Source organism: Littorina saxatilis, linkage group LG7 (genome assembly GCF_037325665.1).
Source record: "Littorina saxatilis isolate snail1 linkage group LG7, US_GU_Lsax_2.0, whole genome shotgun sequence".
Classification (NCBI taxonomy): domain Eukaryota; kingdom Metazoa; phylum Mollusca; class Gastropoda; order Littorinimorpha; family Littorinidae; genus Littorina; species Littorina saxatilis.
In genome coordinates, this window is record NC_090251.1 from 43,021,857 (window position 1) to 43,048,823 (window position 26,967).

Below are 26,967 nucleotides of genomic sequence, written 5' to 3' on the forward strand. Positions count from 1 at the left end.
GCAAGCCCCTGGAGCAATTTTTTGATGAGTGCTTTTGTGAACAAGAAACACTTAACAAGTGGCTCTATCCCATCTCCCCCCTTTCCCCTATCCCATCTTCCCCTTTCCCTCGTCGCGATATAACCTTCGTGGTTGAAAACGACGTTAAACACCAAGTAAAGAAAGAAAAGTGTCTGTTTTCCCGAGTGGCTAACAATAACAGCAAGAAAACATGTTATAACTTTGGTTAAGGTGTTTTGAATTTGACATTGTCCAGATAGCAAGAGACTAACATTTCTGTCTATCTAGCTGTTTTTGTCTGGCGGCTGTCTATCTCTGTCTCTGTGTCTGTATTTTCCATTGTGAGTAAGTTGTTCTACAACTGACGTTCACTTTTTGTGATTTTCACTGGAGTTTCTCTCCCTCTCTTTACAGATAGTGAAGATGCTACACCTGAAGCTACCAATGCGGACCGGGCTGGGCAAACTGGTGCTGACCTACATCGATATCTTCAGCAACATCCGTGACGTCAACGTGGCTGACCTCATCGTGGGCCTCATCTGCATGGCGGTGCTCCTGGCGGTGAAACTGGGCATCAACGAGCGCTACAAACACAAGCTAAAAATCCCCATCCCCATCGAGCCCATCGTGGTCATCCTCTCCACGCTCGTCTCCCACTTCGCCAAGCTCAACGAGAAGTTCGGGATCGTAATCGTCGGGGATGTTCCCGTGGGTATCCCGGCTCCGTCTCTGCCTCGCATGGAGAGTCTGCCCAGGGTGGCCACTGACGCCTTCGTCACCGCCATCTTCATCTTCGCCTCGACCATCTCTCTGGCCAAACTGACCGCCAAGCTCCACGACGTCATAATCGACGACAACCAGGAGCTCGTGGCCTACGGTCTTTGTCAGCTGGTGGGGTCCTTCTTCCAGAACTTTCCCTCCTGCATCGCTTACCCTCGCACCATGATGTTGAGCTCCCTGGGGTCCAAGTCCACGCTGAACGGAGTGACGTCTGCTGTGTTTATCCTGCTGGTGATGCTGGTAGTCGGGCAGCTGTTCGTCTCGCTCCCTATCGCTATGCTGGCGGCAATGATTATCGTCGCGATGAAGGATCTGTTGTTGCAGGTAATTAGGATTCGTTTGTGTTTTAGTAGTTTGATGTTTCTGCGTCGATTGAATACAGAGTATTAAATACTATTGAATATTAGTGTAATAATTAAGTATGTCATTTAAAACAAGTTTTAGATAAATGTACTCTCTGACTCAATAGATGAGTCCCTTTTTGTTCGGAATCTGCAGCACAGCTCGGCCATAATGTTGAGTGTTGTCAATAAGCCTTGCCATAAAGGATCTGGATTTACGGATGATGTGGGGTTTTGTTTGTGTATTTGTTTGTTTGTTTCTTTCTTTCTTTGGTTTTTCGTTCCCATTAGGCAGTCAAGACAAAAGTCGATATGAAATAGGTTTGATGGTCGTCAATCAATTGATATACTTTTAACATTCAGATACGCAACCTGAAACTGTTCTGGCACGTGAACAAACCAGACTTCTTCATTTGGATTCTGACGGCCTTTGTCAGCGTCTTCAGTGACCTTGTCATTGGCCTACTGGCGGGCGTGGTCTTCTCTATGGCATCAGTAATGGTTGTCAGCCTGCTTGCCAAAGGGACACTTCTCGGAAAGGCCAACAACGAAGACGTGATTGTCGACCTTGACCGGAAAGGCGTCTGTGCACCTCCAGGTGTTAAGATCTTTAGGTACGTGAAAAAGTGTGCGATTGAATGGAGATTGGGTGAGTTAAAGACGGAAATCTGTTATATATATATATATATATGTTATAGCCCAAGTAGAAAACTTCAGGCCATGTGAGTAAAATATACATGTATGTAACAGATGGGCGGTGCCTGTTATCGTCCACGTGGTTTTGATATGAAATAAAATATTTATAATTTTTCATGAGTTGTTGAATGATATTTGGATTTTTTTTTTTTATCATCGTGATTCTGTGTCTCTGTCAGAAAGATGCCAAGTTCGACAACCGTTGTCGGAAAATATTTCTCTGTTTAACAACGGTTACTTCCCGTTGTATGAGTGTGTGTATCTATAGTCTTTCCCTCTCTCTCTTTCTCTCTCTCTCTCTTTCTCTCTCTCTCTCTTTCTCTCTCTCTTTCTCTCTCTCTCTCTCTCTTTCTCTTTCTCTTTCTCTCTCTCTTTCTCTTTCTCTTTCTCTCTCTCTCTATCTCTCTCTCTCTCTTTCTCTTTCTCTTTCTCTTTCTCTCTCTCTCTGATGCGCAAATGTTGCTCCCATCTTGCTCTATGGCTCAGAACTATGGGGATGTTTTGACTGTTCACAGATTGAAAAGGTTCACATGTATGCCTGTAAAAGACTACTCGGGATCTCCGCGTCAAACAGTCCAAACCAGATGGTGTATGGGGAACTTGGAAGATGCACTTTGTCAATCCTAGCAAATATCCGAAGCGTAAAGTACTGGTTGAGACTTAAACACTATGCCGGATTCGAGATATGCAAAGATGTCATACATCATGTTAAAAAACGCAGTTGAAAGGGGAAAACAGAATTGGGTCTCACAAGTTAAATGCCTCCTTTGCATGAATGGATTTGGAGATGTGTGGTTGAACGGGTCTGTAGGTAGGGAATGTGCGTATATTAGAACATTACAGCAACGTCTGCAAGACTGCTTTGAGCAAAACTGGCACTGTAAACGGCTTGATACAAGTGTGAGATTTGATGTATACAGGATGTTTAAAGGAGAACTTGAAAAAGAAAAGTATCTGGGTGTCATTGAAAACCAGTACATACGCAAAATGTACACAAAGTTCAGACTGGGCATTGCACCATTGAAGGTAAATAAACTGCGCTATAATCCCGAGTGCGCTGAATCCAGAAATTGTACATTTTGTAAATCAACTGAAGAAAATGAAAACCACTTCCCAGCTTACAATGCAATCCGTCAAAAGTACATTGGTGCTTGTTTTGACCTTGACCAGTTCTCCAACTCATCGTTGTGTATTTTACAGACTGACAACAAATTACGACTGATTGCATAGTCAAATTATGTGTTCTACGCGTTTAGACAAAGAGAAAATCAATTGTGAAATAGACCGGTATGATCGTACAACCCAAAAGCCTTGTCTTCATCTTACTGTATTTGTTTTCTTCTCTGTTTTTACTTCTTGTGCCGCTAGGTGTTGATTTTAAGTTGCCTTGCTTCCGGACGGTCAAGTCCACTTTGTTCACATGCTAACTATTTCTCCCCCTTGCACATACACATTGTGTTTGATGCAATAAAAATTCGCCTTCGCCTTCTCTCTCTCTTTCTCTTTCTCTCTCTCAGGGCTGCGGTCTCCAAAATTCATTTCAATTTTTTTGTCAATGTGTTCTGCCGAGGCGGGGGAGGATCTGTGGTGAAAACTCCCCTTCCTTTTTTTTGTGTGTGTTGTTGTTGAGAAATCTGCATGGTCGCGGTGTTGAAGTCAAAATCTTTCCCTTCCCTCTTCTTTTTCTTCTTCCAAAAATCAACCCACACAAAACAAAACAAAACCACACACACATGAAAAACTAGAATTATGACAACGAGTCATGGGAGGAAGAGCTGCAACTCCGGAATTTCACAACTGCGAGTTTTTAGTTTTCAGCCCCAGTAGCGGCCAAGCTTTTACTATTCTACTTCGGCTGGTAAGGCTACCCACTGCTTGTTTGCGATAATAGCCTAATGATGAGTCACGCCCCGCGTTGCTGCTATACAGGCAAATCTCCCGATTGTTTGGCTTTGTATAGTGGTGGTGGTCACTTGTGTTGTTGGACCACCACCCTTTCTTTTCTTTCTTCTCCCCCTCAACCGGGTGAGATATGTGGAACACAAATAAACCACCTCCTCCTCGTCGTCGTCGTCGTTGTTGTTGAAAACCAGTAGAATTCTTGTGTCAGGACAATAATGTATACCAGGGAAGGTAACTTCGCCGCCCAACACCACCCATATCAGTCATCATCTCAAACAAAAGTTTTAAAAAGACGAAGAAGAGCAATTCACACTCAAGAAATTTACAACAACTTTATTTTAGACTCGAAATCAAAAACGAAAAAAACCCAAGAATTGGAACGGGGAAAACCCCACACAACATTTGAAACAAAAAAGAGAAAGAAGAGAGAGAGACAGAAATAAATTACAAGAGGAAGGCCGGAATTCTTTCTTCCCCGTTTATTTTTTGTGTCGATTTCTCGTGTATATGATTCTGACTTATCAATCGAGAAACAAAGTGATGAGGATAGGCCTATGGGTTTGAATACGCCGGTTGTCCCCTCAGTGACGAGGCTACCTTTCAATTTCTTCAGAACACCCCAGCGTTGATGTTTCCCGTTCACTGTTTCTGTGCTGGGAAGGACAATAGTTTGTTAGAACGGGGGCCGGTGGTGTCAACTGACGCGGCGAATGTTTCTCCCCCAAGCCGCTTTAATAAGCAAGCTGCGACTGAATTGGTCGGTGTTCCATAGCGTTGATTTCTCTTCTTTCTCGAGCACAATAGTTTGTTGGACCGGGGCCGGAGGTGTCAACTGACGCGGCGAATGTCTCTCGATCCCCCAAGCCGCCAAGCAAGCTGCGACTGAATTATTCGTGTTCCATAGCGTTGATTTTTCTTCTCTCTCTTTCTCTCGCATCCCAAGCATGTTTAGTTGATATGAAAAGAAAGGTAAGGGAAAAAGCAGGAACGATTCTTAAATTCACACACAGGAGAAAAGATCGGGGACGATTCTTTCTTTAAAAAAAAAAAAACCACGCAACTATACAGTTTCTGTTCAGGTAAAATAACGAACGAAGGGGAAGAATATTCATTTTCTCTCTGCACACGGCCGCGTACGTATAATAGTAACGCCAGCTGTACTACCGCGGATCTTAATCTCCTGGGTGGCCTGCGAGCGGCGAGCACACGCTGTTATTACGCGATACCCCCACGTCAGCGGGCTGATACTATACTCTGCTCTTTTTTTCTGTCTGCGGGGACGAACTCACAGAATGAAACTGAACGCAATGCAATTTTTCAGCAAGATACTCGTAGCATCGTCAGTCCACCGCTCATGCTCATGGCAAAGGCAGTAGTGAAATTGACAAGAAGAGCGGACAACGGGGGTAGAAGATTATTTCTCTGCCGGTTTGTGTATGGTCGCGGTATTGAAGTCAAAATCTTTCCCTTCCCTCTTCTTTTTTCTTCTTCCAAAAATCAACCCACACTAAACAAAACAAAACCACACACACATGAAAAACTAGAATTATGACAACGAGTCATGGGAGGAAGAGCTGCAACTCCGGAATTTCACAACTGCGAGTTTTTAGTTTTCAGCCCCAGTAGCGGCCAAGCTTTTACTATTCTACTACGGCTGGTAAGGCTACTACCCACTGCTTGTTTGCGATAATTGTAGGGCCTAATGATGAGTCACGCCCCGCGTTGCTGCTATTATACAGGCAAATCTCCCGCTTGTTTGGCTTTGTATAGTGGTGGTGAATGTTTCTTCCCCAAGCCGCTTGAGCAAGCTGCGATTGAATTATTCGTGTATAGCGTTGATTTCTTTTCTCTCTCTCATTCTCTCTTTTTCATTCTCTTTCTCTGAGCAATGTGCACTAAACGAGAGAAGTTGACCCCTACTACGATTTAGACGAATGTTTTCTCTCTCTCTCTCTCGCATCCCAAGCATGTTTAGTTGATATGAAAAGAAAGGTAAGGGAAAAAGCAGGAACGATTCTTAAATTCACACACAGGAGAAAAGATCGGGGACGATTCTTTCTTTAAAAAAAAAAACCCACGCAACTATACAGTTTCTGTTCAGGTAAAATAACGAACGAAGGGGAAGAATATTCATTTTCTCTCTGCACACGGCCGCGTATAATAGTAACACCAGCTGTACTACCGCGGATCTTAACTTCTCCTGAGTGGCCTGCGAGCGGCGAGCACACGCTGTTATTACGCGATACCCCCACCACGTCAGTGGGCAGGCTGATACTATACTCTGCTCCTTTTCAGTCTGCGGGGACGGCGGGGGAAAACATACTGCCTTTGTTGTTTTTCATAGATAAAATAATATTCCCAGTTGCAACGCTCTTGATCTCATCGCATATAGTCTAGTGAACACAGTTTACATAGACACCAAACACTCCTAGAGAAATGTGAGCGTGATTTGCACTAAGCGGCCCCGTTATAATAATGCATGCATTCTACATCATATGTGATGTCTTCCAGCACAGCCACACGCACACAACACAAACTATGATGCAACTATTTTATACCTTAATAGTCGCCCCTGTGTCCACTTATGGAGCCGAGGTCTGGTTCCCATCAGCAATCAACATCCAAAACGAACAATCCGCTACCCGACATATTCGATAAGTGTCTATCAAATAATCTACCCCATGAACAAGTGCATTTAAAATTCAGTAAACGTCTTCTTGGCTGTCCACAGTAAAGCAATGAACTTGCCAACGCTAGCAGAGCTCGGGCAACTCCCTGTGGGTATAAAACTAATTGAACAAACAATAAACTTCTGGACCCACATCGTTGAGTCAGAAGAAAATTCATATTTACGACAGGCTTACGCTGACATGATCGACAGACCACAAGACAGCTCACCGCAATGGATACATTTCATTCGAGCGGCGGCAATCATAGGTAACCTCGGACTGGACCATAACTGGATACTTGAGTCAGCAGTCCAAAAGAATGCCGCGCTGATGAAAACTCTATGACGAGGACTAGAATACGAATACGTACGATTTTGGCAAGGAAAGAAGACTGACTGAGGGCTCAAAACTGCAAAAACTACAACACAATTACTGACGGCGATTACGACTGTGAAGCATACTTGACATGTGTAACCAACCCCAAACACAGAAAAGCTGTGTGTAGATTGCGTATTAGCGCTCACGATTTAAAAATCGAAAGGGGGAGATACACAAACACACCCAGAGAGGATAGAAAGTGCACCGTGTGTGGCGTGATTGAAGACGAGCTCCATTTCCTGGATAGTTGTACAAGATTTCATGATCATCTACGCTTGCAGCTTATGGAACATGCACGTGTTAATGCTCGAAATCCGAGTCAGCTGATGTCCGCGATGCAAGACGTACCGATACAGCAACAACTTGCTGAATTTGTATACAACTGCATGATTATACGGAATAATGACATAACTACAGATACATAACAATGTTGTAATCACTGCTCCATGGACGATATTTCTTCTTGTCTTTACAAATATCCACTTCGTGTCTGATAAACCCTTTACTGTGTTTTTATGACAATTAAATGAGTTCTGAGTTCTGAGTTCTGAGTTCTGAGTTCAAACAACAAGGACTAACTTACACCCATCATGTTATGTGGTGCATGTCAGATTTTTGATAGAAGATGATCACTATAAGTACTAGCAGGGGACTACAGCTTTCGACGAATCACTCACTGAATTGCCGTGAAGAACACCGCGCCTGATTAACGCTGTGGAGATCCGGGGGTCAATAAAGCATATATTAACTTGTTTCTGTGTTTGGGGAGAGAGAGAACATGTCCCGTTTAGTTGTGGCTTGAAAACAAAAAGAAAACAAGTCGCGGCGTAAGACGAAAATACAACATTTAGTCAAGTAGCTGTCGAACTCACAGAATGAAACTGAACGCCAATGCCAATTTTTCAGCAAGACGGGTATGTTATATTATACTCGTACTATAGCATCCCGTGTCAGTCCACCGCTCATGCTCATGGCAAACAAAGGCAGTAGTGAAATTGACAAGAAGAGCGGACAACGGGGGGGTAGAACATTATTTCCCTGCCGGTTTAAGTCAAGAGAGCAATGTGTTGTGCTACCGGGGCGGGGGAGGATCTGTGGTGAAAACTCCCCTTCCTTTTTTTGTTTTGTTGTTGAGAAATCTGCATGGTCGCGGTGTTGAAGTCAAAATCTGTCCCTTCCCTCTTCTTTATTTCCCTGCCGGTTTGTCAAGAGAGACCAGCCGGCTCTCTTTCTCTCTCTCTCCTTCCAATTTCATTTCAATATTCTGCCTGGATTTGAAATGGTGGCTGTGTGTGTTGACAAAATAATTACTCACTTTTACGACAGAAATGTGCGGACGGTCCCCATGATTTTCTTGCCGCAAGCCAAACAATCGTCAAACATGTCCGAGCATTTTTCACAGGTGAGAAAATGTCCGCAGGGTAAGAAAGTAATACCACTGTTAGCTAGCTCCACTTTTAAACAAGCTCGGCAGAATTTACGGTTTCTCAAGTTCTGGTTTTCTTTGGCTAAGAATCGTACGCGTTCCAGTTGTTCGCGACGACGACGACGGCGTTCTTCTTCTTCTTCTTCTTCTTCTTCTTTTTCTTCGGCTAAGTACAGTTTTCTTGATAATTGAGCCTGCTTTTCTGGACTTTGTGCGATCTCATAAGCTGCGAGATAAAGCTCTTGGACACAGACGAATTCCTTTTCTCCATCAGTAAAATCCAGGCGTCGATTTTCGATAACTTGCATGACTATTATATGTTCTGGAATTCCCATTTCACAGACTGCTTCTGTCTTTGCTGATGATATTATTGCTACGCTGTCGACCTTTTTATTATTTTCTTCTTCAAGTTGTTGGTCAGTAGTAGTGTTCGTTATCCTCCTCGTACAAAAATCCATGATCTCACAAGAAGAAAAAAGAAAAAGTGAAATTTTGGTCTCGCCGATCTTTTTCTCTATATATACGCACACAAAGCAGGAAAATGTGTGTGTTGTTGTTTTGTAGTTCAACTCCTTTTTCTTTTTTTAAGTCGCGACTGCGATCTGACAAAAGCAATGGTTTTTTGTTTTGTTGTTTTTATAAAGAAGAAAGTCTTGCCACCACCTAGAACACAATACCACCAATAACTGGAATGCCATCACACAGACTTCACGGCCGTTCAATTGCTGTCTGTCTTTTACCACCACCACCGCCGGGTGATATTTCTTTTATAAAAGCTTGAAGCAAAACAAAAAAAAAACCCGTCAACTTGTTTTGCTCTAAATATAGTCTGATTCTCGTATAGAGTGTAATCTCTCAGAAAACCTGTTATCAGGTCCAAAACGGTATGTAGTATCAGCCCGAGGTCTGCAACTAGTGAGATAAACTTCGCGGCCCGCGTTAGAAGAGGTGGCCCCGGGTTTGGGTGATGAGGAAGAATTCGTTTGGCAGACGAGAAAATCCTACCTCACTCATTCAACCGCAATCTCTGTGGCTACTATACTTCGGGCAAAAAGTCGTGGTTGAGTTAAACCTGACCGAGAAGGAAAAAAAGATTCCATACCAATACCAATACAAGACTAAAAGTCACACACAGTTTAAAACACAGCGACCAATGAAAAACGGGAGGGTTGGCTGGCCGCCATCTCTCAGTCTCTCCCCTTCAATCAAACAAAACCGATAGGGGCGTCTGTCGGATCAGTCGTAGACTATATCATCCTGATAGTAGAAAGTTGGCTCAAATCCGCCAACACCACCATCATCATCATCATCAAGATTCCTAGCCGACTCTTTCGCCATGCTTTCACAACACCAACAAAAAAAATGGAGTGAAATCAGTGAATGTGAATGGCCCTACACCAAAAAAAAAAATCCAAAACGGAGTTCAAAGTGTCTCAGTGGTTTTGGGTCGGTAATGACAAGGAAGGAAACAAAAAAAACTTCACACAATTTGAAACGGAATTACCAAAGAAAAAAAGAAGATTCATGATTGAGAAGAAAGAAAGAAAGACGAAGAAAGAAGGGGGAACCTTTCACCGTCCTTTCTGTGTCGAAGTTGTGTCTGGGCATTAATAATGTATACTGGCGAGTAACTTTTCGCCGCTCACAACAAATTACCCACATATCAGTCATCTCAATCAAAAGTTTTAAGAAGAAGACGAAGAACAACGTACTACTCTCACTCCCATAAATTATAATGTACAACTTTATTTCTAGACTCGAAACCAAACACCCATCCACACCCAAAAATGACAAGGATGGAAACAAAAAAACTTCACACAATTTGAAACGGAATTAACAAAGAAAAAAAGAAAATTCATGATTGAGAGAAGAAAGAAAGAAAGAAAGAAGGGGGGAACCTTTCACCGTCCTTTCTGCGTTGATATTGTGTCAGGACATTTAAGTACGATGATCCACACAAAAAAGTGATGTGCAGGCTTATAGATATATGATTCTGACAAAAGAGAACTTCTGTTTATTTGGCCCCAAACTCGCTTCGAAAGAATTTCAACAACAAAAAGTCTTTGTGGAAGTGGTGGTGTTAGTGACTTTTGAGTACGATGCTAAAGTGCTGTTATAGACTACATAATATATGATTCTGGCAATGAGAACTTCTGTTTATTTGGCCCCTAAACTCGCTTCGAAAGAATTTCAACAACAACGAGTCTTTGTGTTAGTAGTGGAGGTGTTTGTGTTAGTGACTTTTGAGCACTTTGTTAAAATAGTACTTATAAAATATAGGACTCTGGCCACACAAAAAGGAGAACTACTTTTTGTTTTATAGTTGGGGCCCCCCACAAACTCGCTTCGAAAGAATTGTAACAACAAAAAGTCTTAGTGTTTGTGTTGTTAGTGACTTTTGAGCACGATGCTAAAAAGAAAGTAATGTGATCAAAAAGAGAACTTCTTTTTTGATATCTCTCTACGCGGAGGAATATTAGCAATATTATTCAGCCAATCAAAATTAGTGTGGTGACCTTCCTTTTTTCTCGTCGTAGGAATAATGAACAGTGCTTTGGTTCCAACCAATCAAAACGCCCGAGAGAAAACCGACCGACCAATCATAACCAAAAACACAAATCAACCAATCACAGGACTCATCGATCTTACATCAACATCTATATAAAGCAGATACCCACGGGAGAGGGTGGGGTTGTCTGGTGGAAGTTGGACTGACAACATCTCCCAACGACCGCAGTGGAAAAATAAGTCCCAATATAAGAAGACAACAACAAAAACAAAATGAAAAAGAACAAAAACAAAACAAAAATTAAACCACAACCAAAATTTAGGGACTTAATCAAATAACGAAGCGAGTTGAACCCCTTAACATATACAAAGCTACAAATTGTAAGTTGTAAAACGACACAACAAAACAATTATGTACACAAAATTTACAACACAATTTTACAAAGAGCACACACGGAAACAGAAAGTTAACATCCTTTACGATTTCGACAACGATCTGTGCAAGGCAGTTTGAGGACAATCCAAAAACGAAGCGAGTTGAACCCCTGACCAGATACACAGAACAAAGCTACAAATTGGGAGATATAAAACAAAAAGAAAGAGAATGCAGCACACGGGGGACAAGTTTTTGAGCTAAACGTTGTTTGATATGAAAAACAAAAAAAATTGAAGTCCTGAAGTCCCTGTTTACGATTTTAGACAATCTGTGATTCATTCGCACACACACACACATAAGTGTTGCGTTTGCTACGAATGTGTTTGTTTTTCTCTCTCTCTCTCTCTCCCCAAAACATGTGATTGTTGATGAGAGAAAAGAAAGATCGGAACATACGTTTCCGTTGGTGTGGAAAAGGAACTGGAAATATTATTATTATTCTGTTTTCCTTGTGGCACGCACCAGTAGTGTTGATACCTTTTGAAAGTGTTACTATCACTAACATGAAGAACGGGCAATCTCTCATTCTCTGATGAATGCACTGCCACTAAAATTGCACAATGAATGGTGGTAACAATTCCGAGCCAAAAGTTGTAAGATGTGATGTACAAAACTAAACAATAAAAGTTTAGTCATAGGAGCTCTCTCTCTCTGTGTCTCTCTGTGTCTCTCTGTGTCTCTCTCTGTGTCTCTCTCTCTCTCTCTGTCTCTCTATCTCACTTTCATTCTCTTTCTCTGAGCAATGTGCACTAAACAAGAGAAGTTGACCACTCAGTGATTCACACAAGGGAGAAAAAGATCGGGGGACGATTCTTTCTTTTAAAAGCCGAACTATCCAGTTTCTGATCCGACTGAAATATAGAACGAAGGGGAGAGAAAGGGAGAATGTACGTTCTGGCTCACCGATTCCGACAGACCCTAAATATTAACGCAAAATAGGCTTCTGGACTAAACTTTTACTAAAATGAAACATGCGACAAAATCAGAAAAATACTGCATAAATCCATACAAAAAAAATACAGTAAAGTAAGGTTGTTTTGAACCAATGCCGGGTCTGTCGGAATCAGTAACCCAGAACGTACATTCTCCCTTTCTCTCTGTGCAACGCTAAATTTAGTTTCCATTGAAATATTAACTAGTTGCAGCCAGCGTGCGTATTGATCCAATCTGCCCGTTCGTCGGTAAGCCATAACTACCGTATTGATCTGGTAAAAACAAACAGCAAGCCTGTCTTCTATATTCCTCCAATGGCAAGACAAGATTAAATCATGTGTTGGCAACAGTTACGTCACTTCCGCCCACCACTGTCTGTTGATAACAACCCGATCTAGTTTGTGTTGTTAGCAACCAGGCAGACCTGTCTCGCCATTTCGTATTGCGGTGCTGTTCTGTGAGGACGTGTATGTGTTTCAGTGAAAAAAGTGCTTAATTTAACAAGGTGAATGTCGCAGAATTAGAGAAAGAGCTTCTTGAATCGCAAAATGTTCATCAAGAATTGTTAGATTATTCTAGGCGGTCAACAACTTTAATTCTACCTGACATGGAACAAGCTTGTAATGTCCCACTACCAGCGCCAACACCATCAGAATTTTGGACAGAAGAAGAACAGCATGTACTAGAAGAGAATAGAAAATATTTTGAGCAGATGGCCTTAATAGCAGTTAAGGCTAAAACAGAAGGATTAATGAGACTGCCCAAAAAACCAAAAAGGAAGATAGAAGATTTGTTCAAAGAAAAAGACGGAAAGAAAAAGAGAGTAGAACCAACAACGCCAAATGATTTACATCACTATCTCGTTTCAAACCAAGCAGATGTTAGCCATGCTATATCCACAGAAGCTTTCACAAATGCTTATTTTGCTCAAGCAGAAAATGAAAAAGATATTGTGGAAAGACTGCAAAAAGGGATGAGAAATCTCAAAAGACAGGACGCACAACAAATCTTAATTTACATTCAGTTTGGACAGTTTTTGATTATGTGCAAACAATGGCAGGAGAAGCAAAGAAAAGAAGGGAGAATGAAAGAAACGTGGGCTGACTGGTTGAAAGCAAAAACTGGCTATTCCGATGTTCATGCGCGTAGACTACGCGCCGTTGCTAGATCGCTTTATGCATTTCCGCGATTTACCACTGTTGGTTTGCCAATCAGTTTTATCATGGGCAAACTTAAACAAATCGAAGAGATGCTCCAGATCGAAGAGTACAGAGAGTACTGGTCAGAAACGCCGCATATTCCTGTCACATCAGAGCTCCAACAGTCCCAGTCTTAGACTTACAGTGCTTGTTTGTGCGCAACAACAGAAGTATCACACTGCGCCTGCACTGTTAGACAAGTGTTTAAATATAGTAACGATCATGCATGTACGGTTTCAAAAATAGTAATGACGTGATTCTAAATATAGTAACGATCATGCATGTACGGTTTCAAAAATAGTAATGACGTGATTCTAAATATAGTAACGATCATGCATGTACGGTTTCAAAAATAGTAATGACGTGATTCTAAATATAGTAACGATCATGCATGTACGGTTTGCTGCGCCTGCCCTGCTTTGGCTGTCTTCTTAATCATCCTGCTTCAACACCCTGCTTCAGCTGTGTTATTGGTTTTGCTTCACTCTGTTTCAACGCTTCGCTTCACTACGCTTCACTACGCTTCACTACGCTTCAATATTTAGGCTGCCTTCGGGCGGCCGCCGAGTGTTAACTTATTCAATTGACTTGTTTATTTTATTCAAGCTTTTGATAAGTGTACTTGGTGGCTGCTTTGAAACTCAACAAAGCCTACTAACTCCCCTTTCACAAACACTTCCCAAACGCAAGCAACGTCCTCTCCCCCGCTGCAGTCAAAACAAAGCTGTCATAGCGGGTTTTCCCGATTGACAAAAATTCTTATTACACACTCAGACTATTTGAAGCCGCGTTTGTTCTCCAGTGCCCAATTGCATAAGAATATTCTGGTGATGAATAAACGCGCTTTGTGTCATTAGCATCTAAAGATTTCTTGTTTACAATAGTTGTGTTGATCTGATGAAGCGCGGAACTGATCTTAGGGTTGTCATGGTGAAACACTCGCTTCTGAAACAGTGCTTCCTTGTAGTTATCATGCGATATGCTCGACTTTACAACCTGTTTGCTTACACCCTTTGCTTTTTTAACCACCCCTTTCTCACTTGCAACACTGTACATCTTTGCACGCAATCCAACATACTCCTTAATTATCTTCCCATTCATTTCATCTTTCATCTTTCCAATAACCTTCTTGTTAACATTTGAGTGCAATGGTGATTCTTTAGGGTAGTCGCAAGTGTCATAAAAAGAATCTTTTCCTTTTACTGCAGGACTTTCAGCTTCTAGATCTTTGTAAATGTCATCCGCTGGAATGTCAAGTAAGAATGAATCTGTGTCTGTGTAAAGTACTCTCGATTTGGGATATCTTGGTTTCAAATAATCATACAAAAACTCAAGCATCAACAGTTTTGACAACTCTAGCACAGTAAAGCCTATGAATACTGGTTTGTCAAGCTTGACTACAAGTTTTTTCATTAAGATACCATACAGCTGTTCATGAAAGTATTTAAAGTCTTGATACTGTGGTTTGGATGTCAGCTTGATGGCCTCATTTTCTCTTGTAACAAGTCTAACATCCTTTCTCTTGTGTGGGTTTTCCATTGTCTTACCAAAGCAACTGTTGTTCATCAGTTTAAAAAAGTCTTTCTCTGATGCATCAGCGGCTTTGGTTCTCAGTTCTGTGTTTTTCATGATGTAAGGTTTCATAAACTGTTCTTGATCAAATAAAATTATACGATGAACAGCCTTCAAAATTAATCCATGTCTAATGTAAAACTGTAACAGTCTGTAGTGACACACATACTTCTTTTTGTGAAACAGATTGGGCACCAGCTTTGGAGGTTCTCTTGGGTTTACTTTTAACCTCTCAGCCGCTAAAGGATAATCATTATGTAGATCATGAAGTGATAGTGGATAGTCTAAGTCAACTTCCAGTATCCATCCCTTTCGACTGTCTGGGCCTGCTTTTAATATTGTCATCACAACACATTGTGAAAATGGTCCTGAATAGATCTTAAAGTTCCGAAGTGGAAGCGTCTGACACATTGCCCAACCATACAAATTGTTTGCATCTAGATACATGATGTAATTAGAAGGTTTCATAGGATCAAAGTCGTCCAAGTATTTGTTGTTGGCTTTGCAGTAATTGTGTGAAGCCATACTGATTCCTCCACGTAGTCCATTTTCAATCATCTGAAGTGTAGGAAGATCTGATAGCAAGTCAATCTTTACTCCTGTAAATCTAAGAAATGCATCCCAGCTCATGCCTGGTGCAGATATGTAATGTGAAGGATCTAGATTGTAGTGCTTCATACATGTTCTTCTGTAATTCTCAAATATATCTGCAAGTAAACAAACATCAGCCAACAAATATTGATCATGATAATCACCCATTGTATTACATCCTAATTTATTCCATGCAGTCTTAGCGTGTTCATAGTCTTCGTCACTTATACCTTTACCCTTCAGCCGTGAGAAGTAAGCATCCTTTGGTGGTAACTCATCTTCATCAAACCTCTCCCACGAATCCATGTATTCATATGGATAGACTCCCTTTCTAACTAAGTCACTGTCAAAGTACTTACATGTGATTGGGAAAGCAGTTAGTGATGAAGATAAAGACTCAAGTGTTCCCATCAGATGTTGAGCAGAATCGTAGAAGTGTAAACTATTCAGAGTAAAGGCCATGTACTTTTCTGAAGACTGCGCAATGCATCTTGCTTTGTATTCATCAGTTACTGCCTGCATGATCAGATGTGAATCATAACCGCGCAAGTTATGGAAGAAGATTGGAAGCTTCCAAGTCTTAGGATCAAACTTTAATTGTAGATTACATTTGCTGTGTGCTGCTCCTCGGAACTGCCCACTTACATGATCATGATCTCTTACTATTGGATTGTCTATGTTTGGTGTTAGACTTTGTTCGCATATCCAACACTGTGTGGTAGAGTTAAACTGTTCTTGGTCTTCAGGTTTCATAACAATGTCTGAAAGATTCAGTTGTTTGGAGCAGTCATTTCGCACTTGGTTCATTTGCTGTAAGAAGTTCTTTGCTGCATTAGGTCCTCTGTACAATTGCGGTTTAGAATGTTTACCATCTGAACTAACAACAATAAATGCATATGAACAGACTTGATGATTACTTAGAGTTACTGTTTTAGGTAGGTCTTTTGGTAAAGGTCCTTCATATGGCACAATGATAGATTCAAAGTCAGCATAAACAACATAAGGACTTTTCTGTAGTTTGCATACATTCTTAAAATACACTTTGCTGTCTGGCGGCGGTGTTGTTAACTTCACGACCGCATCATCAACGCTCTTACAATGTTGCTTGTGTATAAGTGCTGCATGAATTGATGGAATACGCAAGAGACATCGCCTACAAAAGTCTTGTTTACTATTGTGATTGCTTGTGCTCGCCATCAGTCTACTCATTGTACGAATCAAAGTGTAATGATATTTTACACCATCAGTCATTAGTAACATGTCAACATGGTTAGTATCACAATCACCAATCGTTGGTGAGTTCTTTGATATTCTGACTGGTTTCAGTTCATCTTCCTCATCCCACGTGTAAACATTTACGGTGATGGGTTTGTTTTGCTGTTCAAATTTGTCAATGCTTGTAATGCTGACAGGAAATTCAATACCAGTAAAGTTTAGTTTATTTCTGTATGCATGATAGTTAGACACTCTTTCTGCATTTTTCTTTACACTGTACAGTCTTGCCAGAACACACCACATAAAACATTTGTCATCATCATTCTTTATGTTCAGCACAGCACGTTTTTTGACAAGAGCAGGAGGTAAAGGTATGTAACTTCTACCTCTGATGGGGGCAAATTTACTTAGCTTCAATTCTATTTTTAGAATTTCACCTTCTGACCATCCGGATCCTTTCATCTTTGCATCCTCTGCAGCTTGCTCAAACCGTTTCATCATTTCATCTGCCCAGTTTCCATTCAATTCTGCCATAGAATTAAGTGCTAGTTGTCTGGTTGAAACATGAACTTCTAGCACCTCATCACTGACTGTTTTGTATTTTATTAAACTGACTATCTGCACTTTTACTGGAGGTTCAATCAACAAATTGTTTGGAATTTGTTCAATGGCGTCTTGCACACTGGACTGCACATTTTGAGGATCCGTTACTTGTAATTCAACGGTGTCAAATACTGTCGATAAAGATTCTAATACAGAGTCTTCCATCGCTGTGAGTTTGATTTTATAACTCAAAATAAAAATATAAATTAAAAAAATGAAGTTGCAATTCTTTCTCAGAGCTTCCATTTTTGTTAACACTATAAAATCTGAAATAAAAAATCATTTAACATTTGTACCACGTGGAACTAATTGTAATTCCTCTTTTACAAAGGCTCTTTGCGGTGCTGGTTCTCTCAAGTAATATATAGGTGGATTTGTCTCTACTACTCTCTTGATTTCATGAATGTCAATACTCCAGATTGGATCCGTTGCACGCTTCCTGCTGTCACCCTCAGCTTCACCGGGTGCATATAAATATCTGACTTTCTGATTGAAAGGTAGTAATGCCACTGGTGTTGTTGACTTTGGAGCAACAGGTATTGTTTTCTGTTTGATTGCATCAACTGGTCTTAACCCTGTAGCTTTAAATACCTCCAGATTCATTGCTCTAAGTACTGATGGTAATCTTTTGACCCATTCAGTGTTACGCAATTTACTTTCTGTGTCCAAAAATTCCTGATGGTACTGATATGAAAACAGTTTTTCTGCCAACTGTTTGTTAAAGCTCTCAACAATAGCCTGTGACCTGTGGTTTCCTGGAATACCTCTCTTCACTGTAACATGATGTTTTAACAGAAGCTGGTTGACAGCTCCTTTAAACTCCTTACCATCATCGCACTGAATCATTCTGGGATACTTTAGTGGTCCACGTCTGTAAATTTCTTGCAGGGCAACAGCTGTAGCTATAGCACTTTTCTCTGTCAACGGTTCAGCATCTTTGTATCTTGTTGCAACATCAACTACAGTCAGTGCATACTTATATTTCTTCCTTCTGACTGTGTCATGCGGTAAATACAGCAGGTCTATTTGATGAGTGTCATTCGGTTTAATGTTAACAAAGTGTGGTCGTGTAATTTTTCTTGGTGCAGGTAAATAGATCTGCCAAACTGCCTGCTTTGACAACCATTTCTTTGCTGTATCTTGAGAAACACCTGCTGCGTCACTGAGCTTGTCAATAGCAGTTCTTCCTTTCCAGTATCCTTTTGGGGAATAATATATTTTAGATAACAAAGCATCACTCATGGTTTTTTAAATGACAGAATATTAAGATTTGACAGCACGCGCAATAAAGTAAACAACAGCCATACCAATAACAATGAAAACAATCTCGCCCACCTTCTGCTCTTCTGAAGGCTGATAAAAGTCACCCAGTTTTGGAGGAGCACTTGTCTTCATTTTCTTTCCAGTTACAAGATAGTATTCTTGAATGGCTGCATCAACATTGGCAAAGGTTTTGTTTGCATGTCCTTGCTGCCTGAGTTTATCATTCATAAAGTCTAACTGCGCAATTCGTTTCTTCTCGTATTCATCCTGTGCTTTCGCCAGTTGTTCCATGGCTTTGTTGTGCCTTTCCCTCTCTTCACCATTTTGCAGTTTAGAAAACAAATAGTTGCTGCCAGAAAATGCAAGCGCATTTACAATCGCACCTCCCACCATCATAACCAAGCTAGCCATTTTATTGTCTTACATGTTTATATTTTCTGGAATAATTCCTTGCTTCACCAAAAAGTCTTTTGTTGCAAAGGAAGCTGTCACAACACCAATTAGTTTAGCACCGTCTTCGAAGTCTAACTTTCCCAAGTCGGCTGGTTTCATTCTGAGGAGACTTTTACCCAGCATTGTGTAACCTACACTCAAGCCTCCAATCACTGCAGCGTGATAAACTAGATTAACTATTGTCTTTTCAGAACTCATTTTTATGTTATCAAAATTAAAATATTAAAATTATTCCATATGAAATGAATCCACTGCAGGTACTACTGTGGGCTTTTTTATTGTTTGTACTGCTTTGTTTGTTGGTTTTGGTGTTTCTGATTTTGGTGTTTCTGACACTTTATATTTGCCTTGCCAAAGTTTGTAAAGCAAGTATCCACCTCCTCCAACAACAGCTGCTACAGCTACTTTTCTGTATGATAGAAATGAAGATTTTAATTCTTGATCAGTTTGTGTGACCTTAGTCACTTCAGGAATGTTTGGTGTCTGCTCAACTTCAGACATAATGTTCTGCTTTGCCTTTTGATTTAACTTTTTTTGTCTGTTCCATTCGGCTAGTTTTTTTCCTGCTTCTACTCTACCAGGTTTCTTTGTCACTGTGTTCACTTCTGGTATTTTCGTCTGCTCCACTGTCTGCTTCAACTGATCTGTCATCTTTTTTATTCTGAAAATTAATGTGTTTGAAAGTAATTAATCCAGCAACAAATGGTACTAATAAAGCACCAAATCGATAATACAGGCCACAGGCAAGAGATTCGAGGGACTTGGAAACAACAGGGTCATGAGTTAGATCATGTGTTAAGTCTTCCTCCGAGTCGAGAGGTGTAAAATGTCCAAAAATCTTTGTGTACAAACCTATAACAGTCTGTCCAATACTTCTAACCATCTTAGAACCAAGCACTGATTCATACCGTCCATGATACTTTTCTATATCTTCTGAGGAAAGATGTTGTACTTCTTCCACAGTTAACTGCCGCCCAAGGTAGTGTTTTGTTTTTCCACAAACAGCAAGTGAATACAATCTTTCTTTTTTATCAGGTATAGTCCTACTGTCACAGATTTCAATATCTGTAGAAGTCTGCATCAGCAATTCATCACAGTTCATTTTATTTTGATGCAGAATAAAATAAAAATCTAGTAATTAAACTTGAGTAAGAACTTAGGTAGGAACTTAACAAGAACTTAGGTAGGAACTTGAGTAAGAACTTAGGTAGGAACTTAACAAGAACTTGGGTAAGAACTTGACAAGAACTTAGTAAGAACTTGACAAGAACTTGACAAGAACTTGAGTAAGAACTTGTCAAGAACTTGAGTAAGAACTTGACAAGAACTTAGCAAGGATTTCTACAAACATACATACTGAACTGGTTGATCAGTTTTTAAAACCAGTTTCGAGTGCTTAGAAGATTTCAGATTATTCTTTATTCTTTCTCTCTCCTGTTTGTTTTCAATGACATCATTTTCTCGAAGACACTCTTCAAAACTGTCACGGTCCTTTGAATAGAACAATGTTATTGTTTTGAGTTGCTCTCTAAAGTCTTTCAGAACTGCATTGTATTTTTGTGTTAATATCCAAACTGATATTAATGCATGTCGTCCACTGAATGCAAGCTTTGCTAGTGCACTTTTCTTTCTAACAATGTCACGTTCTGCTGCACAGTCATCAATAATAAACAGTGTTGGTGTGTTCTGAAAAAGATCGAAATAATGCTCCAAGCAAACATTTAGACGATCAGAAGGATTTACAATAAATATATTTTGATCAGACCATATGAATTTTCTCTCCTTGTATGTTCTGTTATGCTTTATGGTTGGACAGAATATGACTATGTGTTCAAAGTGATTTATGTAAACAGTCTGTAATAAATCCAAAACATATCTTGTTTTGCCGCAACCTGTTGCCCCACAAATCAAAGAACAGTGTGGATCTTTTGGAAGAAAATCTAGATACTTCATTTTAACACGTTCAATAAACAATATCCTGTAATCTGCTTTCAGAGATGTTTAACTGCGCATCTGACACAACAAACACGTAGATCTTAACTGATTTACTACTACTCCCTACTTCCTTTTCAATTTGTATTGTGATTCCTTCTGATCCGTTTTCAATTCGCCTTCCACTTCCATGCAGTTTGTTGTCGTCAGTTGTTCTGAGATCCAGCCATAACGCATATTTATTTGTCAAGAAATCTTCTACACCAACACCGTGTAAATGTAGATCTTTAGCCACAAGATCAGATGTTGGGTCTTTCAATCTTCCTCCAGTAAAGTACTTTCTTGCTTCATCATAGTGTTGGTATGGCAGCATGCCAGATGCAAATATTTGGTTTGGCTGCCCTTCAATTGTGCAATATACTCTATTGATTAGTGGATTGTAAAACTTTTCTATTTGCCTTTCATATGAATCTTTTGGTTCCTCAAACAACATAAGTATTCCCTTCATTGACCTAGCTGGTGTATTCAAGTTAATGTTCCAGATTGGATCAGCCTGGCTTTTTGAAAGTGTACTGTGATTCAACACTCTTTCATAATAGATAGGCAGCTTAGAACTGTACTGATTTTCTATAAGTCTAGCCAGTTCAGGATGGTTTACAACATCAAACTCTAAAGAAATTCCAGACACCTTATACTTTGCTTCCGGGTCTTCTGAAAGCATAACACGATCATAACTATTGAAAGTCAGGTCGTATGACAGCCTGTCACGCAATGCTCCTTGATAGAAGGGAGGATGTGAATTTATGAGTTCAAAGTCAAGTGGAATACAAAATTTGTTTCCAAAAGCAACATTGACAGCGTTATCTTTTTTGTTGTCAGCTTTATCTCCGGCTCCTATTCTAACTTTTATCCCATTGTCTGACTGAATCCCTTGAAACACTCTGTTTTTCTTTTCATTGTCAGTCAACCAATTATCTGCGTAAACTAAAAATACATCTGCATTATTCAATGACATCACTTCCCGCCCTTCCAGTTTGACAGTAATCTTCCTCACAATTGCTCTTCCTACATTATAAGCCAAAGTCCTATTTGCATCTGAGCCAGATTCTAATTCTAATTTGAATGATAGTCTTACAGTGCCTGGTACAATAACATCGTTCTTACCTAGATTAGGAAACCTAACAGTAAGTATTTCATTCTGATCAATAGTAGAAGGATTATTTGTGACTATAACTGTTTGCCTTATTCCTTTTACCCCGAGAGGTTCTTTCAGCCTTCTGTAAGGATCAAGAACAGAACCGAACGATTGTGCCATCTTTTTTTATTTTCAAAATAAAAAATAAGTTACAAATGGCAGAAGGTGGATTTGAAGATTTATTTGAGCCAGCGGACGACATGAGCGAAGCAATCCCTTTGGTTCCCTACCATCATTCACTGCATTATGAGGTGGCACGACATGAACTTCTGGAAGGTAAAGTTAGAGATTTCTACAAAAGTTTAGGAGAAGAACCTGATGTTTTAGATCCAAACCAGTTCAAAATGGAAGCAAATCATTTATATACAACTAGCGATAAAGGAGAAAAAGTCCAACTTACATATAAATCTAATCCTGCTAAGTTTCTATCAAAAGTTTCACTAAAACAAAAACTTACTGCTAATCGACTTAGGCAATTAGATATTGTGCCTAGCACACGGTCATCATCTTCCCATGTTGTTTCCTTACTTCAACAAGCAGAACTAGGACTACCAACTGCTACTCAAATAGAATCTGTTCCATTGCAAGATCTTAATAAACTTGCAGATGAGGCTGATCAACTTATACAAGAGATAGAGACTTCTTTTTCTGAGGAAACTTCACTGAAGACTCCACATGAACTATTACCTATGAGAGAAATAGAAGCCCTTAATCAATCACTACAAACCATCAGAGGTGAAATAGCAAATAATCTGTCAAAACTAGGTCAGCTGGATGAAGATATAAACAAAGAGAAACAAAAACTTGCTGATGCTGATGATTTGAACCTAGAACAAGAAGTAAAAAACAGAATTTCTAAGCGTTTAAAAGATTTGCAGGAGGAGAAAGCCATAAGGTTAGAAGTTCTAAGTAACAATAGAGAACAACTGAGAACACAGGTCAGCAGAATAAAAAATACAATTCAAAGAATCCTTTACGAAGACACAACTCTTGCTGAAAGAATTAGAACGCTTTTCAGAGAGCAGGGAATCACAATAGCTAGTATACTAACTGCGTTAGGATTTGCAATAAGCACATTAGTGTTAACACTCACAGGTGGCACTGTCACACCTCCACCTCCACCTTCACCTTCATCTCCATCTGATCCGGGATGGGTAAAGAAACAACTCAAACACATTGCAGAACTATTAAAGAAACTAGCAGCAAAAGCTTTGGATGCACTTCCAGGAATCATTGGTTCAATTGTTAGCTGGCTGTTATCTTTTGCAGGTAAAGTTGTTGGTTTCATGGCTGAACATCTCTGGACTCTAATAGTTTTAATTGCAGGTGTTCTGCTAACGAGAATAAAGCAAAAGTAAGCCTACACCCACTCCACCAATTACTAGAGCAGTCTTCTGCGATTCATGATCATCACTAATACTAACAGCTTGATCATCACTAGTGACAGAATGATCTTCACCTGCAGCGTGATCTTCACTTGTCACGCTTTGTTTCTGTTCATTGTGATATGGCTGTAACATCGTTCTGATTTCTGAATTCAGTTCTTCACCCTTTCCAAGCGGCTGGGTGTCACTAGCAATAATGATTTCATTGTTATAATTTGTTATTGTTCCAATCTGCAGCTGGAGATCAGAAGGTAACATGTAAAGGCCGTTACCAACAGCAAAGTCAACTTTTGATCTTGCATAACGGAGAGAGTCTTGATACCTTTTGATGCTGGAAGGCAGATCAACTGCAGAGTTTATGACATCTTCTAAATTTGATAACAACTGTTTCTGTGCACCAAACCCTGTGCTTGTTCTCATTATGTTTGATCGTGTCTGTGCCTGCGAGCCTAGCAAGCACCACGCATATGTTCGGATAGATTCATTGATCCTTTCAACACCTGATCCAGTGAAACCTTTGCCGGTGTCTAATATAAAAGTAGTCCATGCATTGTGGTGCTGTTGTTCTATTGATCCTAACTGTACCTGCACATTTGAAGAAAAAGATGTATGACCTGGCCAGTAATCAAAATTATACCTCCTGTGGACACCCCATAAATATAGTGTTCCCATGCCATGGTTTTTGTCTTGCTTTTGCCTAAAGTCGGTCTTAAAATCTATATTGAATTCATTGCAGAGACGCTCATACACTTTCATGTTTATCCTATTGTTGAATGGGTTCCAGCTCTTTTCATGCGGCATTGGTGCCTGAAGTTCAGACAAGATTCTCCTGCACTGATAGTAAACGTGAAATGTGTACACACACTTTGTCAGTAAGTTTGAATTATTCATGTGGTCTGCATAGGACACTCCACATCCCGTGGTTGCACAGAATATTGCAAAGTTTAACTGATTCTGATAGAACTGAATTGGGTGAGAGTTCCACATCTTTGGAACACTATCATTTTTGATTGGGGGATTTAGGTAAGAATGGAATGGGTCAGGCACTTTAACGCGAATGGATTCTGTTTCTGTTACAGCAAAGTCCAACTCATGGAAAGAAATAGTCTTTGGATTGTAATATGGTCCAGTTTTGTATTTAACATCTTTGTTGAATTTATACTGACTCATTTTTGTTGTTGAATAAAAAATGTTTATCACACTAACAAATGTGAAGACTAGTGTGCCAGTTAAACTTGCAAACCCTATCAACAATCAAAATGGAGGAATGAAAGTTGCACTGCATGAAATTATGTACAAGGTTACTTGGTATAATATCAGTAAAAAAAAGGCTAACAACTGGGTTAGAATTAATGGTAAAACACATTCTGTAGAAGATGGTTACTATGACTTCTGCACTTTAGAGAAAGAATTGTTTGCTCCAGTAGGTATTACAGCGAGTTTAAATCATGCAAGTCTCATTGCTACTCTTACTATGCCCAAAACTAGAGAAGTAAACGTTGAGTTTCCAACCAAACTCCTTGATATGCTTGGAATTACAAATTTATACAAGGGAACACGTCCCATTGACATGGATGTTAACAGTGTACTGTTTGTTCACATGAGAGAGCTTAACACATCCTATAATCTGTTTAATGATCAGCGTTCTGATCTGCTTAGGATTCTTCCACCGAGTGATGCCTCTTTTTGTAAAATGCACGTGCCAACATTTAAGACACTTCAGTTCAAGGACTTGGAGGAAGGGTGTCATGAATTCCTACACATTGATCTGAAAAATCAAAGTGGACAACCAGTTGATTGTTTGTTTAACATTACATTGGAAATAGTTCCATAAAATATTGAGTATTAAAATGTCGAGTGGACCTACAATAGCTTATCCTGTTGCATGTTCAACTATAGAGTTGAAAGATTTAGCAGACGCTATCGACTTTGAGAGCAATGCTGAAGTTGGTGCAGTGTATGCATTCGAGTTTACAGACACCGGTTATTACAAGAGAAAGGAAATCGACGATGAAAAGAAACCAAGATTCCTCAAACTAGGTCAAATCCGTGATGTTAATGTACCTGATCCAATTGTCGATGACACATTCTACATGTGGAAACATCAGAATAAAAAATGGGTACTTAGTCCTGTTATCAAAAAGATTGACTGGGAAATGAAGTTTGAATTTGTGAGTCCATACACTCTTGTTGGAAAAGACGACACATTCCGTAAGTCAATCAATGCTAAACCACTAATTGTTAGCCTTGTTCCTGCAATTAACAGCAGGGGAGAAGTTGCAGTTAAACCTTTCCATAAGAACAACTATCTCATTCACAGAAAACAAAGTGTTGAAAAGGACGCTGACACCATTGTCGATTTTATACCCAAGCTTCCAATAGGGCAGAATGCAACTATGATATTTGATATAGTTGTCAGGAAAAGGGAAGAAACCACAAACACTGTTCTAATGAGAGGAATAAATCTCAACTGGAGACCATTAAATGTTGAAGAAGTCAGAGTATTTATTGCTGTTCAAAAGGATTCTAACACAATAAAAAAACAGACGTCAAACCAAAATGTTGTTGTTAACGCAGATATAAATAATTTAACAGAAATAAGAAGTATTAATCTTACTTATCTTGATTTGATTGCTTTCTACTATACAGATAAGGTGTTAAGCAATGAACAGCTTCAAAGCTTAGCAGAAACACTGGCCAGTGAGAATTAAGATAAATATTTTATATTTTGCATTAAAAAGATGACTAGCAGTGTGAAGCTTTATCCTAATATTGATGAAAGTGCAGCAGAAAGTCAACAATTCAGACTGGCACACATTAGTAATATACAAAAACAACTAGAAGATGAATTAGAAAAATATTCTCGCGCTAGACGTAAGTACTCAACAACTTACAACAGCCTTTCTAATGCCAGCACTGGTTCTACTATCCTTGCATCAGCTGCAGGTGTAACGGGAACAATTCTGTTAGCTACCGGAGTAGGGACTCCAGTTTCTCTAATCCTAGGTGGTGTCGCAGCAGCAGTTGGTGGTTTATCATTTATAGCATCAGCTATAATGAAAAAAATTGTGAAAAAGCTTGAAAAACACGAATCCATTTCCACTCTTGCATCATCAAAATTGTCTAGCCTAAAACTGTCTATCAGTAAAGCACTTGAAGATTCAAAAGTTTCTGACGAAGAATTCAAACAGATACAAACAGACTTTGATGACTACAAAAGTAAGAAAGCAAGTATTCAAACAAAAACACGAGCTGAATATAACAAGCCACTCGATATAGAAGATCTGAAAAAGCAGTTTTTAAAAAAGGGGATTCAAATAGGACGGGAAGAAAAAGTAAAAATAGAATCACTTGTAAAGAGTTAACTATTCGTTTAGACAGTCACATTGCATGTATCAGATATAATTCTAACAGTGAAAGAACATATGAAGTAAAGTTTGTAAATGAGAGAGCGTATTGAGCTTAAGAATGTTGTATAAGAGAAAGGGAG

The 26,967-nt window shown here is 39.7% G+C and overlaps 1 protein-coding gene across 1 annotated transcript in view; it reads left to right on the forward strand.

Annotated features, from left to right (window-relative positions):
* Positions 1-1,932, forward strand: part of LOC138971527 (prestin-like) — a 41,711-nt gene extending 39,779 nt beyond the window's left edge. The window contains exons 4-5 of the mRNA XM_070344272.1: positions 415-1,104; positions 1,485-1,932. Of these exons, the coding sequence (XP_070200373.1) occupies positions 415-1,104; positions 1,485-1,847 (1,053 nt within the window). The 3' untranslated portion in view covers positions 1,848-1,932. The remainder of the gene's footprint in view (positions 1-414; positions 1,105-1,484) is intronic.
* Positions 1,933-26,967: the final 25,035 nt, after the last annotated feature.